This window comes from Brachionichthys hirsutus, chromosome 12, assembly GCF_040956055.1.
Source record: "Brachionichthys hirsutus isolate HB-005 chromosome 12, CSIRO-AGI_Bhir_v1, whole genome shotgun sequence".
Taxonomy (NCBI): Eukaryota; Metazoa; Chordata; class Actinopteri; order Lophiiformes; family Brachionichthyidae; genus Brachionichthys; species Brachionichthys hirsutus.
In genome coordinates, this window is record NC_090908.1 from 1,738,085 (window position 1) to 1,755,727 (window position 17,643).

Below are 17,643 nucleotides of genomic sequence, written 5' to 3' on the forward strand. Positions count from 1 at the left end.
GGAAGCAGGAATCCGGAAAGCCTGGTTCTGTCCAAAGGTGGCAGTTTCCACCAACTGACCCCTATAAACTTCATAAAGTGCACACATGCATGAGAATGCAGGGCAAATACACACGTTGCCCCAAATGTCAAGCTGTTGTTGTTTTTGTTTGGTTTTTTACAATTCCATAACACATTGGATTTGGATTATCGTGGCACACAGAATCTAAAGTATAAATCTTCCCATTTAAAGTGTAATTTCAGAATGTACCCATGTGCAGTTCTACATGCACGCCGGTGCAGCACGTGGGAACAATGTGTGAAGCCAGGGAAACAGGTGGAGGTGTGCTGCTATCAGTATTACTAACTAGCAGGTATCTGATTTCATTCAGTACTGTTCTCTGCTCTACGCAGTTCGATTTGCACCCCTGCAGGGTAAGTAAGTCACACGGGGTCATTTTCAAATAAATTACAGGAGATTATCACACAAAGAATTACTCTCTATTACAAATCATCCTGAGCAAAAAGCACATTTGTTTGAATTATATCATAATAATGACCTCACTTTTCACATGTCCAGGTGCTAATAGCCTCTGCTGACGTGTCAGATGGACCACTTAAAACGGAATTCAATCTAAATGGCACATTAGAATGCCAGGATGAGCATAGGCAGAATAACTTGCAAGACATGAAAGAGTTTGAGGAACATACAGGGAGTCTGGCTTCTCAAAGCCATTAAATATTAAGTTCTTTAAGGCAAGCAATCTCCCACAAGGGCAATGTTCAGCTGAGCTGCGCTCCACCACACTGTAATTTGCCTCTGATTTCTAATCTTTGAAAAAGAATGCAAAGCTAAGTGCCTTCCACAAATGCAGACTATCATGTCGTTTCTTAAGGCACATTATGGACCAGAGTGATTAGAGAACTAAAAATATGAAGGCATCTGAATCTGAATGCATTTACAATCCCATTAAATATGGAATTGTGTCTGTGGGCCAACAATAAATTTGAAATATCTTTCCCTGACACATTTTTTTAAAGTACATTTTCTGTTTGCCGCTTGCTTCCATCCCTCTCTCGCTGATTCAGTCTAAGCATGTGAATAAATTGTAACTTTCATGAAAATAGCTGCACTCCATGCAATTATAGAACATTAATTGGGAAAATTCTATCATGATTTTCCATCAGCAAGAGGCAAACATTTTATTGCTAACGGTTTTGACAGTCGGTGGTTGAGACAAAGAATCAAAACCGTTATAGAAAATTATAAGATGTAAAATGCAATATTGATATAATACATCGCTTTGATTCAGAGCCTGGAATGCAGTATTTTGCTTTTGCGTGGAAAGTGACCTTAAGCTCAAGTCTTAGAATATTTTCTTTCCTTAACTATTAAATTCTGCTCTCTCTGTTATCATTTCAGACAGTAGAGCACTGCTTCTTTTAAACAGAAATCCATGCAGCTGGAATCTCTGACAGCTTGCAATGAGCAGAAAACCAATGAATAAAGTCCGTTTAACCATTATAGGGAATATGTAAATGAAGCCGTATTAAACTGTGGAAATTGCACTCAACAATTAAAGGGCCCATCTGTTAAATAACCTTTCATGGCCGCAAACAACAATTTACTTATAATAAATTCACATCTCCTCCATGTCCCAATTTAAAGTGATGCTGAATTTTAACATAATAATCAATCTATCACTGCAGCTATTTGACCTGGTCTAATGTAATTCAAAGATAATCGCCCACACTGAATCCCTGGATGATCGCCTCTGTTCTCATTAGAGAAAAAGTCAGCCTATATAACATGTGGGTTTAAAGTGAGCCAAGAGAAGGAAAAAAAACGGAATATAAATCTGCTTAATGAATCATCATTTGTTTGCTCCATTAGAAGCACATTATGCATCAGCCTTGAAGCTATAGGATACCATCAGTTGAACAAATGCATCTAAAAACGAGGAGACCTTGTAGAATATGATCAGCAATGTAGAGCATTACCTTCATTCTCCATTTGCAAGGTAGATTTCTGCTGTCAAAGTCAAATCTAATATAAGAAGGAATGTATGAATGCATGAAATCACTACGTTGCAATGCAGCAAGCTGTGGAAGCAACATTAGCGTGAACTATCATTCAAAGTTAACATGATTAACTTATCAGCAAATACCTGCTGACTTACACATCACACATTTACAGTATCTACCCTCATCTGAGTCCCATTCAACGTCTTAACCAGGTGCATTTTGAGTCACGTATGTATGAAGATAATGAATCAAAAATCTAATACTAAGTCTTTCATCAGTAATTCATTTAAAATATTGTGCTCTTTAATTTCTCATTGCACAACAATGTTCACCAGCTAGTAGTTGCAGTTGCACCAGCTCGTCGACTGCTTTATTATCTTTCTTTAGCACCTGCCTGCAGCTGCTGGAAACAACGCTGGCGATAGTGTAGTGGGATTGGATCAATACAACAACAGACCAGAGAGACCAGAGAGCCAAAAGAGCTCAAACATGTTAAAATGCTCCATAAAGCTGATTGAACGGGAGAATAAAGTGCTAATTGCCTTTTTGGTTTGTTATTGCTAACAAGACTTTCAGTTCTATTTCATCCTTTGTTAATGACAGAATTGATCACCCCCCCCCCCCCCCCCAGAATGTGCAGTTAACACCACCATTTTTATTAAGCTATCCCCAATGGAGCTCCTCTAAATTTAGCATCCTATGACAACTTTAACAGGACATGAAGCATCTGCAGGAACAATGTATGACTTAAGACTTTCACTGAAGCTTGTGGCAGCTAAAAAAAAATGTTTTACCTTTGGCTTAATTTATTATACAGTGGACACTTAAAGCCTCGCCCATTGGGAGAAATCTATTTGAAAATGCGACAGAGAGGAATGAATCAAACGTTTACCAATTATTCCATCTTTCTGGACTCCAGCTTTAAGGAATCTTTGCATTCTTTACAACAACTAGGTATAGTAATGTACGTAAATAGCACACTGTAAAAAAGTCACAACCTCATTGTGAATCTAATTAGATCAGAAAAAAATGAGAACCTACTTGAATTTAAGGCTATTTTAGTATGTGATTGAAACATAGCTACTGTTATTCGCTCATATCACTGACCTCTGCTTTCAGAACTGCAGTTCTGCGGCATTTTGCCTCTCCATATGTTTCTGCAGGCTTCTCAGAATGTTTCTGATATTGTTATTGCCATTATTGTCTCAGATGATTGTTTGTGCTTCAGCCACAGCTCGCTGTGGACTCTGTGGCTGACTAATGAATTGAGCAAAATGCACACAAGCAGTCATAATGAAGACCTTCTTTCGACACACACTAGATGGAAAACTTAACAGCAGTCGGAGACAAACTGTAAACAGAAGCTCCAAACAACTGATAGTTATCCACGATTTGGGAAGTAGAACAGCCATATTCTCAGCAATCTTTTGTTGCATCCGCGGTAGGAGAACAAAGACGTGCAACAAAACATAATTACACTGGAAAAAAATATCCAAACCATTAAATTAACAAGCTGCAGTCGAGGTTGGACTGAGCATATTAGAAGAAAGAACGGACTTACACACATAGTAGATAGAAACGCAATCCAAACAGTGAATGCTCAAGATTTCTTTTATGTATTCCTGCTTAAATTCAATCTATTAGTGACACTCGCCTTTCAGATAAACTGGGCATTAGTACAGACATAAAGATATTTATGTGCCAATGCTGCTAAATAGGATGAAACAGGAGCATGCACGGCAGTCAGCTCAATTCTGCAGTCAGGTTTTAAGGCTGTAGATAAAGGTGGCATAATTTTGGGCCATACTTAAACACTTAAAGGTACAAACAGAAAATTGTAAAGATATTGATGCTGGTTCTGCTATATTTACCACGGCCTTTCCTGCCGGGGAAGATTTCCACATGATTTTGTGCTCCTTCTGAGCCACACGAGTATCACTGGGGTCAGCGCCTGATGTCTGGGGACGAGACCTCTAATTCAACCCACACATGCTGGGGGAGACTTTGTGCAGACCAGCCAGGTTATTTGTCCCTTCCAGAATGTTGGCAGGACAGTATTCTCTTAAATATCATCGTACCTTATAGTCTTACAATTTCCATCCACTGGAAGTTCAGCGCCACTCTTGTATTAAATACTGTGCATGCATGGCTATATATAGTAGTTCCAATTACAGAGTACGTGCTGCAACAGTAAATACCACATCCTTTTAACACCGCGCCGAGTCTTAGTTTAATCACATGAAATTTGAAATTCAAAACTGTTAGAATTTGCTTCAGAGCGGTTGCTTTCAAAACCAACTGCCCTAAAAACACCAAGCTATGCAAGAGGGAGGACTGAAGCCCATCCCAGTTCCCATTTGTGGAGAAGTGGGGCACACCCCGGACAGGTCGCCAATTCGTCACGGTGCTGACATGCAGGAAGGCGCTTAATATCACATAATCTGGCAATTTAGAGTCACCAAAACCTCTATGTTGCATGTGGAAGGAGGACCCAGAGAGATTCAAACCCAGAACCCACTTATTGGAGCAAACCATTGCACCCTTGTACCAGACCCCATGGTTCCAATGAACGTACACACAGACTTAAGCTGAAAAACTTAGTTGCACATTTACAGAGCAATTGAAAATATTTCTGCCCTGGTAAAGTCACACTTTGAAGATGCCGTAAACAGCAATGTCAATAGGAGAAACAATACATGATTACAGCATGAACAACTAGAATGCATGGTAAACTGAAAAGTAAACAGTAGAGCATCATGGGAAGGTGAACCAAAACATTTATTGCTAAGGTTGTAAATCTAATAGGCCCTCTAAGAAGTCACGTTGGGCCATCCTGTACGTCTCTCCACCTGCGTGTATATTTGTTCAAAAATCTCCACTCCATGAAAATAAAATACAAATCCATAACAATATATTTACAATATATTTACCGCCTAAATTTCTGTTTCATTTCTTTCTGCTCCAGTTGCGGTATGATCATGACAGGTTACAAATTTGCAGCTATTTCTGGCCTCCCTGACCCGAGCTCATTTCTTTAAGCTTGTTGTGCTGCAACAGAATGAACCGTTAACAAGTCCTCAAGAAAGCAGAGGGTAAACAATTACACTGGGAAATGTTCCTGGGGCGTTACCATGGAAGCTAAAAAGGGACATTCCTAATGACCGGTCATTTTGACAGGGAACAGCAAGTGTGTACACCAGTTAGCAATAATAGAATCTTGTGACAAACACATGAAAATTTTTAGAAAACTTAAATTGGTCAAATTTGACACAATAAAGGGTGAATAGCGGGTAAATATTCTCAAATATTCTCAAAAGCAATGGTGCGTGATTTGAAAGAGCTCTGAAAGTGTAGCTATGAGTGGTAGTGTAGCCGTTTAGGGGCATCTGTGGCTCAGGAGGTGGTGCAAACATCCACTCCCTGGAAGGGTGGTGGTTCGATCCATGACCTCTGCTGGTCATCCCCCCCTCTGGATATTCCCGAAGAGCAGGTGGTGCCTAGTCATGGGTGAACAGGTGAATGTTGGATTGTGTAAAGTGCATTGTGTGGTCAGTCAGATAAGACTGATAAGACGAAGGACGATGCAGCGACCATTTGTCATTCTTTAATTCTTACTAAATGCAGGATACTGTATTTACTGTAGATTCAAACGGCAAGTAAATGTATAGAGAGAACTGATCAGAATTGTGCTGCACATTGAAATTAATTTGGTAATGAAATACATATGCATTTCAATTAATATGTTGTAGGCCTACGGAAAACTGCTAAACAGAAACTAATTTGCAGGTAAACTTGCAGCCAGATAATTGGAATTTACAATAAAAAGTTTTACAGTGTACCTATGCTCATACTCAGGCACGCTTAATAGACAATAAAGTAAACATCAAAAGAAGGAGAATAGCCTTTTGCAAAATAAATTGGCTGCAATAAGTCGATAAACAGTGCAGGGACTATCTTCAAGCAATGCCATACCTTTCTTCTTCTTTTTCAATTTTGTAAAAGAGGCTTACGGCTTCTTCTTTTTTTTTCCCATAAGGCTGTATTTTTAATTCTAACGCAAGGGATTGGTCACACTTGGTCTCATTAGCATGAGGAGCTGTATAAACCCCCGCCGCTGCAGAATTTTGAGCTGATGTGTTGAAGGCGAGGCAACAAGCGCGTCTGACTGGCTGCGCGCAAGGAGTGAGTAACTTTCACTTCCAGTCACTTCAGTTCATTAAAGCGGGAGTTAAATGGAGAGCTCAGTCCGGAGGTGAACTGCTCTCATCCGTCCAGCTCACAATGAGGCTGCTTACCGAGGGGAAACGCATCCCGAAGATGACACGGGGAAAATGTATTATTTATTGGCACCGGTGGATTTTTATATTCTCAATCCATCAGTTTTTATTTACTACTGTGGCTCAGTCCGAGGGAAATACTATCCGATACCAGACCAACGAGGAAGGCGCACCAGGTACAGTGATCGGAAACCTTGCCAAGGACATGTCCTTGACTCAGCCTCATTCTTCCAGGACCAGTTTCAGGATGATGAAACAATTCAATGATTCATTCATCAGGGTGAGAGAAAGCGACGGAGAACTCGCCGTGGGGGAAAGAATCGACAGGGAGAGACTCTGCAGACACACTCCACAGTGCCTCGTTACTTTTGACGTGGTTAATTTCTCCAAAGACCGCTACAAATTGATCCACGTTGAGGTGGAAATAAAGGACATCAATGACAATTCCCCGGAGTTCCCGCACAAGGAATCTGTGGTGGAGATCTCAGAGAACGCAGCGGTGGCGTCCCGGATCCCTTTGGACCCAGCTGCGGACGCAGACGTCGGGTCAAACTACATCCAAAGCTACCAAATTTCAGTCAACAGTCATTTCACAATTGATGTGCTCCAGCGAGCAGACGGGGTTAAATATGCGGAATTAGTGCTAATGAAGGAGCTGGACCGGGAGACGCAGGCGTCATATACCGTGAATCTGGTCGCCGCGGACGGAGGAAGCCCCCGCAGATCGGGCTCAACAAGGATCACCGTTAAAGTCACCGACTTTAACGACAACAGCCCCGTGTTTGACCAGAATAGTTTCTCTGTCACTTTGCCAGAGGACGCGCCAGTCGGCACGGCCATCCTGGACCTGAACGCAGCGGACGCGGACGAGGGGCTGAACGGAGAGGTCGTCTACGGCTTCGGAAAGCAGGTCTCCCAGGAGATACGCGAACTTTTCCGAATGGATAATAAATCGGGCCGCCTGACTCTCAGGAGTCCGGTGGATTTCGAGGACAAAAGGACGTACGAGGTGGACGTGCAGGCGACGGATCTGGGGGCGAACCCGACCCCCTCCGTGTGCAAAATCATCATTCACGTCGCGGACGTGAATGACAATGCCCCGGAAATCAGCATCACGCCAATGACCTCCATCGCGACGGGCGTCGCGCACATCAGCGAGGCTGCGGAGAAGGACAGCCTGGTGGCACTGATCAGCACCCTGGACAGAGACTCGGGCGCGAACAGCCGCGTGCACGTCACGCTGTACGGGCACGAGCACTTCAAGCTGCGACAGGCGTACGAGGACAGCTACATGATAGTCACGGCGGCCGCTCTGGACAGAGAGCGGATCAGTGAGTACAACCTGACAGTCATGGCCGAAGACTTTGGGTCGCCGCCGCTGAGGAAGATCACCCAGTACACCATCAGACTGAGCGATGACAACGACAACGCCCCCCACTTTAATAAAGCTGTGAGTGAGGTCTCAGTGGTGGAGAACAACCCCCCCGGGTCCTACATCACCACGGTGGAGGCCAGTGACGCGGATCAGGGCAATAATGGCAAAATCACCTACAGACTGGTGGACAGTCATATCATGGGGTCTCCACTAAACACCTTCGTGTCCCTTAATTCAGTGTCTGGCTCCATATATGCGCTCAGAAGTTTCAACTATGAAGTAATGAAGCAGCTGGACATACACATCCAGGCGAGTGACGGGGGGTCACCACAGCTGCAGAGCACAGCTGTCATCAGACTGAAAATCCTCGATCAGAACGACAACCAGCCGTCCATCGTAGAGCCGGCGCTCTACAGAGGATCTGCGGAGGTTTTCCTGCCCAAAGATGCGCCTGCAGGTTTCGTGGTAACCCGCATAAAGGCCACGGATGCTGATGAAGGCATAAACGCAAAGCTGTCCTACAGAATGACAGAGGGGGGGCACCTGGGCTTCTCCATCAACAAAGACACGGGGAAGATGCACGTGAGCCGACAGCTGATGTATGATGTCACAGACAATGTCAAAGTCACAGTGTCAGTCAGTGACAGTGGATCCCCTGCGCTTACCTCCACAGCCGTTATACACCTGAGCTTCATAGAAGGAGGTCTCCCCACCATGCCGTCTTTGGCTCAAAATGGCAGCGAGGAGCTTTTTGAGTGGGACATGTCCATAGCCATCATAATTGTCCTGGCAGGGAGCTGCTCTCTCCTCCTGCTGGCTATTATTCTCATCACAACCATTTGCAACCGCAGGAGAAAAGAGACAAGGGAGGCGGGGTATGAGGAAAAAGAGGACATACCAAATGTGGAGAAAGTGGAAAGCGGTCATATTGATTCATTGATTGCCAACCACAAAGGCAAAGTGTTTGATGCCCATCCATTTCCAGAGAAACCTGCACTGCCCAGCGGCACCACAACAGAGACAGGCTGTGAGGATGGCAGACAGACAACAGGCGTATTTGAGCCAAACAGCAGAGCGATGGAGGGTAAACTAAAGGCAAGTGACGTTTTCTTTTTCTTTTTCTTTTTTGCTGGAGATTTATTGTCTCCCGTGTCTTGACTTATAATCCATGTCGAACGTGTTTGTGTCCTTGCAGGGTTATTCGACGCTGCCAGGATACGGGAAAGAAACAGTCAGACCAATAACGATATGGAAGGGTAATTCATTCACAACGATCTCAGCCAGAGAGCCTCACATCAGTGGCAAGGACAGTGGGAAGGGGGACAGCGACTTCAATGACAGCGATTCTGACATCAGTGGGGATGTGCACAAGAAAGAGTCTCCACCAACCAACAGTGAGTGTCTCAGAAATCATTATTAGACAGAAATCCTGAGGGGACGGGAGTCAAATGAGAGGATGTGAAGGTGAAACCCATCAGGGCAGTGTCTTGTAATGCAGTTTATGCATTCATCTAAGATGTATACAATGCAGACTGTGCTTGGTGACAAACACATCGATTCTAATACACTGAACAGATTATGATGAATCCAATGAAGCCAAACTGCATTTCAAATCTGAATTCATTTCCATTTACTGAAAATCAAAGCAGTGATGAAGCAAAATGAGTAAAAAGGTATATAAGGACTGTTCAACACCATTTAGTGACGAAAACAACAACAACAAAATGGATAAGATGATAAAAAGAGTAATATTAAATAATGTCACAAAAAGATAAACGAGTATGAATAAAAACCATAAACTGTAAAATGATGAAACACTTCTCTGCTCACGTGTAAAAGTCTAAACGTCTGATCTCCTGCACTTCACTCGGCATCAAACGCCGCCATCCTGGTGAGCCAGCAAATGTGTTCCTCTTTCATCCTGACAGCACCGCTGCTTTCCCACAGGTCTCTGGGCATGTACCAGCGAGTGCAAAGTGTTGGGACACTCGGACCGCTGCTGGAGCCCATCGGCTACAAGGCCCAACACGAGCATGGCCTGTGCGCCGCACCTGGCGACGTTCTCCAAGACAGCGTCCCTTCCTCGGGACACCAGGAAAGACAACCCCTACCCGGCTCACACACCCAAAAGCAATGCGCTGCAAAGTGTGTATGAAAAGGTTCAGCACCAGGAGTTTGATTATATTCTTGTTGGACCAGCGACACCGGCCAGAATACAGGAAACGGATGAGCTATCCATTCCGGAGTACACAAACGCTTAAAGACCCAAAAGCCATCGGGAGCGCTCCTGTCTATAAACTGTACAGTACTTTGATCCTTCGTTGAATTGTTGCTGTGTTTTGTAGTACGTTGTGTCTTTGGGCTCATATATGACTGTTCAATGTATCATGTGTAATATGCAAGATTTTGTACATTAATATTATATTTTTCATAATGATTTGATGTAAAGAACAATTTTAATACACATTTTCAAGAGCATGTGTTACTCTATAAGGGGCATGACCTATGGACATCGAGGCTGAGTGGAAACTTCCTGCTGTGTAAAAACTATATGAAAGATTACCATGTTTGTGGTAGATTTTTTTTGTCACATTGTTACACGAATAAATGGTTAAAAGCTAAATTGATTTGTTGTTCAACAACAGTTAAAAAAAAAAATGTCGGGACATAGAAGAAGTGCAAATCTTTGTCCTACAAAAATACTCAGAATAACCCCAATTATCCAACTGAATAGATTTAATTTGACTTAAAGGCTTATAAGCTTCCATAAATAAAATATGATCCTCGGAGATCACAGCCGAATTGACAGCAAGCATAAGCCAGTGTCATATTCTTTTATAGCATACAATTGAGTTTACTGCACCGCCTCAATTTGCATGCAAATAATGCATTGTTGATCAAATGTCCTCACAATTACAGATTTTTTTTCAAAGGTCAACTAATCCCTTCACCTTTTCTGATTGCATTCCCGCTTACCAATTAACCATAATATGCGGTTCAATCTGTTTCCAAGCAACAGCAGTGAAGCGAATTTGAATTGCTTTCTTTTCTTATTTTTCCCCCTTTCGAGCGCAATAATGATTAACTGCGAGCACTAAACGAACTTTCTGCTATTGTTGAATCAGGAAAATCTTAATTAGACCAAAGGGATGTTTGCTTGTGTAAGAGACTGTGTGTGGCTTTGTGCTGTCTGAGAACCTCGCAAGCAAACAGTCCATTCCCGCTGACACCTAACAAAGAGCAGCATTAAATCTACAGCAGTCATGCTAAATTAATTGCATGTACCGGTAATTGACAGCTATGTATAAAAGGTAGGTAAATATATGCTCTGAAGGCACAGTGGACTTAAATGCAATACGTTTTCCCTCTAAATCTGCCTGGAAGTTCACTTTTCCGTTTTTCAGCCAACCGCTTCATCACTGTCAGCAGCAGCAGCAGCTCACAGCTGCTTCAAATCTCTTGATTTCTTTTAGTGCCACAGGATGGCCACCTCGCTTCAGGCAACCTGGACCTTCAAGTAACATTAAGACGAAGAATTTGGCTTAAATAATTTATAGCAACTGTGCGTCATTGACACTGAAATGTCAGAAAGTCTCCTGGGGTATAACCTGATTCTCCACAGAGGGGCATGCAGTATTAGCTGAGGACTAATAGAGGACATTATGAAAGAGACGGAGGAAAGAGTCCAAAATGCCACTCGTGGATCACTCTTTATTGAGCACTGCACATCTGTGGTAAGACGGCCTTATAAGCTTTTGATTAGATATACAATGGCATCCATGATGTATAAATGCAATCATAGACTCTGCAAGCGCTTCATAAGACTGCTCCTTCATGCCGCTCGTCTTTCTTTGTGCCTTCTGAAATGTGTGCAGGAACAATGCAGGCCGACCTCTACCGCAGGCAGCCGTCTCCTGAGACTTGGAGCTGTGGCTCTCATTGTTGCTGCAGTGATGATGTTGTGTGCATCTATGGCTGCTCTGTACCTGCAGAAAGTCAGCGATAAAAATGTAAGTGTCGGCTGAGGATTATGCTGCAGTTATTGGAGTGGCCCATCAACGACCGACAGCTCAGGCAAAGCCAACGAGTCCTGAGGAGGAAAACAGAACGGAGTGCAAAAACCTTCTCAGAATTAAAACGTCATTGTTCTTTCTTGAGATCACCACCAGCAATATTTATGGGAAAAAAAATAAAAACAGCGATTCCTTTTCAGTAACAACAAAAACGAAATTGCATTCTTAATTCGATATCCAACACATACAAACTACTACATATAAATTGCTTATTTGTGCCTTATTAAGCTCAACTGTGGGGCAAATATTACTTTCAAGGTCTGCGAAACAATCTCCTGTGGCGCTTTGCTCTTTACTCAGTGTGCTTAAACTACACTAGATTTCTGAAAGAGAAGCAACAGCAACAATTACTGTGCAGCGGAAGACTGTTTCCCTCTCTTCTATTGAGCTTGCAACAGTGTGATTTACATAAGTTGACTAATCAGTCATTCTAACATTTTGCTGCCAGGTTTATAATGTTCGTTACCGTGTGAACATCAATGGGGAGGTGACAGAGGGCTCTGTGGAAATTGATTCTGACAACAACCTGGAGCGACTTGAAGCTGGGAGTGGAACTGAAGAAGCCGTGCAGATTCGTGACTTTCAAATTGTGAGTGAGTTTGTCCTTGTTCTCTCTTCCTGAGGTAGTTCAGCCGAGACTTTCTGTGTGCTGAGCAAAGTAGCAAAGCTGCGAGTGTAAACATGGCATCTCTGTGATTTGGTGCAGGGAATAACTGGAATCCGCTTCTTTGGAGGAGACAAGTGCTACATAAAATCCCAAATCAAAGCCAACCTTCCTCACATGGGAGCTCACAACAAAGAGCTGCTGATGCTGGACCTGGTATACGCACACTTTTTTCACGCAGAGCTTTGAACATTGGGGAAATAAATTGCAGAGGCTCCTCTACTGGGTTTAAATCATCATAATTTGTTATTCCGTCTTGGTAATTCAATGAAATGATGTGTCTTTCTCACCAGACTGATGAAGTCATTCCAGTGAGGTTTGACGAGGAAGTCCTCAAATGGGTCTCTGCAGCGCGGCCGCTAAAAGACACCAGTTTTCTGAGCCACAAAATCCTCGACCTGTGTAGAGATCTTCCCATTTTCTGGCTCCAACCTGTTCACCATAAAGGTTTCACTTGTTAGTCTCCTGTCAGTTGTCATTAATGCAGTCCCTAAACATCAACGACTGGCCGGTAGCCCCCCCCCCCCCCCCCCCCCCGTTTTATTATTTCATAGGTTATTCTGAGAAGTTGTAGAAACAGCAGAAACACAGGATCCATTTACAGTCACACACCAAAAAAACATCTCTGGTCTTGTATCAAGAGAGAATGATCTTGAAATATGCACGAGCGCTTGAAATCACTGCTGCCAATTTAATAATTCAGGACGTCTGGGACAGCTCTGACGATGTAGGATTCAGCTCTGAGGACATGTAAGGCATCTTGTGGATGTTGACCCAATACTCTTGCCTCTCGTGGCTTCTGTAACAGATGGGGAGAGGAGAAAGAGAGATGTACCACAATCCAATCGGCAGTTTAACATGGAGGAGATTGAGCCAGCTGCTGGGGACAGCGAGCCGGTGAATCACACAGCAGATGACACCTCCAGCATCAAGGAGGAAGACGAGGGGCTGAGGTCCGCAGAGGGGTCAGCGTACAATCCTGAAAATCCTTATCATGTGAGTATTACCATAATCAGGAATGCTGTTTATGATAATTAAGCCTGCCGGGATGGTGAACCTTTGATTAACAATCAAGAGGCATATACCGAGCCCTGAAGCAACCCTCAAGGTAACTTTATGAATTTAAGTTTCTCTGTTTGTCAACACTTTTACAAATGACTGCATAACAGAATCCTCAAGACACCGGCCTTGTTAAAAATGTGTTCTTACAGAAATAGCAGTGCATTCTGTGGAAATGTGTTACACTGGATGGAATCCACCTGTCAGCTCTGGGCATGCACTGCTCCTACCGCTGAGTGGGTGTCATATTAGCTGCTATTATAGCAGGTCACGGGGGGGTAACAACTGCCATTCCGAGTTGATGAACTCGTGAACTAAAGCGAAAAAATCGGTTATAAAAATTCACTTTGCCTGAGTGAACTGTGGGCATAAGAGTATGAGAGGTTTATGAAAACAATCTTAATTGCAAATGAGTATAAATTTAGATCCACATTATAATATTAACATTATTTCAAAACTGCAGCGCAGCAAAGGGGCTGGAGGAAGAGGCGCCATGATCTTTGACACCATGTTAGACCACCAGGGAATCTGCTGTGCAGAGTGCGAACGCAGCTACACTCACTGTCAGAGAATATGCCAACCCCTGCAAGGATACTGGCCTTGGCCCTACAACTACAGAGGATGCCAGGTAGCTTGCCGGGTCATTATGCCTTGTCGCTGGTGGGTGGCACGCATTTTAGGAGTTGCATAAGAAAATGCAGCTTTTTCTTTTCAGTAAAATCAAAAGGTTTCCACATTTTGATATGCATGCAGCTATTTACTTTGCTGGCATGAAACCCAGATCGTGATGAATCATTATCTGTTCTACAAACTATGATGAATCCAGAGAAAATATCTTACTTTCAGACATATGTTTCTATTTGCATGCACACACTACTTCATTACATAAAGTAACACTGTAAGGCATAAATGTTATTCCTATTTACAGCAACAGACCAACAAATGAGCATATTCATTATCGCATCATGGCATAAGAAGGCTAAATGCACTGTACTGTGTTAAATGTAAGATATGGGATTGAATCCAAAGGATCAGCAGGTTATGTAGCTGCTCTAATTGAACTGGCTTTATTAAATTGCAATCACTGTATATGCTGGCTTTGATGTATTTATTGTGTGTGTGTGTGTGTGTGTGTGTGTGTGTGGGTGGGTGCGTGTGTCACATCCTGTTTCCATGGTTCCACTGGGTGTTCTCTTGATAAAACCAAAGTGACAGCAGCAGTTGCCATAACTTTCATTCACAGCTCAGACTCCGTTTGAGGGCAATGCAATTTGTGCACACTGACATGTGCATTGATGTGAACTAATGTGAGCTCGGCATCTTAGCGATGATGGGAAATATTCCCAAAGACGTGAATTTCATTATTACATTTAAAAAAAAGAGAAAAAAATGCATATTATCTTCTATGGAAAGAGAGGAATATGGAAGCTTCACCAAATAAGATTTTTCCTTTAGATAGCTGTCCTCCCATCTTTAGGTGTAGGCTATTCTGACTATCTGAAAATCAAAAGAAATCAGATTACTATCTGCAAAACCATATGCCAACTTTCTAAATAATTGAAAGGAATCATGTTGCGATCAAGGCGATTTCACAGAGGGTGATCCAAGCACATCCAATTACAACAGATGTGAAATCACACCATATCTGCTACTGAAGCCGCGTTTGAAACTCTGAAGACGTGTCAGAAAACAACACAAAGAGATGCTTGTCTCTTTGCTTGGAGATCTTTCCTGGTTTTCATGGGGGTGGAGGTGCTTATCACATCTGCAGTGCTGATAAGACGGCCTCTGTGCTTCCGTAGGCGATATAATATTAATCCCTCTCCCACGTCTGCAGATGCACTTAAAGGAAGGTGACAAGCATGACATATCCAGGACCTCCTGATGGCTTGTGCTCTGGAGTGCAGCCGCTAAAAGAGCCCCAAGTACCCTCAAGTGATGTAAATTTGCAGGGGGAGTCCAATTTCCATCACAGCACTGTCACTGCCATGGTCATTAAACTAAATCATCCCGCTGTGTGTCACACAGCTCCCATTTTAAAGTCCCCTCAATAATGGAGTTATACTTGGACTGCAGATTGCAGCACAACAGTGAAAGTCAGCAGCTGTAAGAGTATCCTGCACGATATTTCATATTTAGAAATCACAAGCGCATGATGCAAGAGTTGAAATTATGAATTAATTCCATGGCTGTTAGCACCTTAGTTGCAGAACTCTTTCCAGGGTTCTGCATAACCTCTAAAGTTTGACGCTGCAGCTGAAATGTAAATATGACTCGTTACGTGCTGGTTGCTGGTGGCAGATTCCTTGGGTTTCACTCGGAATATGTTGATACAGCAGCACAAGATGGAGAGCTCTCAGCTCGACGAAAGATGAAAAAAGACTAAAACACATCACCACAAGCAACAACTCAAAATGCCATTTAAACAGAGGGAAAAATACATGGCTCAGAACAACAATAGTTTTGTTATCCTGAGGCTTCGTTTCTAAAAAAAATAAAAAATAAAATGTGTTTCGTATTTCCATTCCTCTCCTGAGAAGAGAAATGTAACCCCATTGAGTAGAAAAGACAAATGTGTTGGCGAGCATATTCAGCGAGTGAGACAGTGGTGCCTTTTTGTTTGTCTCCCCCTCTGGAGCCAAGCTTACCCTGGGAGCCCGGCAGGCCCGGGAATAAGCAGAGCTTTGTGAGCGCTGACCCACTGAGCCCAGCAGCCAGACTGCAGACTGCCATGCCTGAGCTAAAAGGAAACCGCAGCAAACGAGTCTGCAGCAGCCAGCGGTGGGGGAGCTTTCCTCACATCCACCTGTGCTTTCATCATCACCCATCAAAATAAGCGCAGCCAGACGCAGCATTCTGGTGGCCACAGAATCAAAAGCTTTTCCATCAACATCCCCCGGGCACCAACACTCACAATACACTTGGGATACCTTAGCTGCTAATTTATTTTGCGGCATGTATTTGTGCTAATCGAGCTAACACTCTCAAGAGAGCTCCGTATAAATACATCAATGGCCCGTCATAAATGCGCCTGCCGTTGCCCAAGAGGCATCAGAAGTGTGAAGCGAAGCGCTCCGGTAAACATGTCCCACATTTGATTACATGTTTTCCATTAAATCCAGACAGGAATGAAATGAACAGGAGTGACAGTCCATTTTGCACCTCAACCAGAACACAGAAATCCTTTTAGATTGGCTCATTATGTTTTTCCACACGATAGCATTGCAATACCCTTATAAATGCTGCCACTGTGAAAAAACCTGTAACCCACAGTTTTGCACACGCAATACCAATCCAAGCGATACGCATTTGTCTTTTTTATTCCCCCGAATGGTCAGAAAATAACATAGCTAGATAATAAAGTGGTGTGTGTGTGTGTGTGTGAGCGAGAGAGAGAGAGAGAGAGAGAGGGTAAATGCTTTTTAATCCCATGGTTGAGTGACCACTTGCAGCTCTGCCCGGTTGTCTGGGTCTGCCTGCTATTTGCATTTGTCTCAGAAGTTTCGCTGCCATTGGCTGAAATACCAACAAGACTCTCTCTCTCTCTCTCTCTCTCTCTCTCTCTGTTTCACACACACACAGAGAGACACAAACACACACACCCTCCTATTTAGTATGCTAGCCCCCGATGGGCTGCTAATTAAATGCTTGCTTGTATTGTAAGGGAAGTCCATCTTGTTTACATCATTAAGTTAAAACTGTAAATATGTCTATTGGGCTACCTGAAATACTAAGTTACACTTTCTGTCATGAAACATTGCAGCAATTGTTCTTGCTACTTTGCACACACACACACACTGCAGGGATTTTATTTGTATTTATTTCGGTGTATTGCACTTGCTTGCATTGTCTGCACTCAAATGGAAATCCTGTAGTACTGTACGGGTCTAAATTGGACACAGTGATGGGAACTGCAGCATCGTGTTCCCAGGGACAAACTGTACATTTGACAAATAAGTGCAGTGAAGGCATCCGACCTGCAGATGATGTCAAGGGTACCTCACAGGAGGTGGATAATTACCTTCATAAAACAGCAAGTGTGGGCTCGCCGAGAAGACATTTGATAGGCAGTGACACAGATTATACAACCTCAGCCGTGTCATCATTTTCTTCAGCTCTGTGAGTGATATTAGAAAAACATGCCAATGGGCTCAATATGAAAAGAGTCTCTATCTGAATGTGGCATTTGTCA

General features: G+C 43.2%; 2 protein-coding genes across 2 annotated transcripts; both read left to right on the plus strand.

The window, feature by feature from the left end:
- The first annotated feature begins 5,506 nt into the window (after window positions 1-5,506).
- On the plus strand, window positions 5,507-9,916 carry si:ch211-199f5.1 (protocadherin-8). Its single transcript, XM_068746461.1, has 5 exons — window positions 5,507-5,518; window positions 6,408-8,759; window positions 8,851-9,032; window positions 9,495-9,501; window positions 9,584-9,916. The coding sequence occupies exons 1-5, from the start codon at window positions 5,507-5,509 to the stop codon at window positions 9,914-9,916; spliced, it is 2,886 nt and encodes a 961-aa protein (XP_068602562.1).
- Window positions 9,917-11,317: 1,401 nt separating this feature from the next.
- cnmd (chondromodulin) lies at window positions 11,318-14,142 on the plus strand. The gene is made up of 7 exons (XM_068746463.1): window positions 11,318-11,389; window positions 11,531-11,665; window positions 12,177-12,317; window positions 12,435-12,548; window positions 12,686-12,839; window positions 13,201-13,388; window positions 13,915-14,142. Exons 1-7 carry the CDS (start codon window positions 11,318-11,320, stop codon window positions 14,140-14,142), a joined length of 1,032 nt encoding a protein of 343 aa, XP_068602564.1.
- The last annotated feature ends 3,501 nt before the right edge of the window (window positions 14,143-17,643 follow it).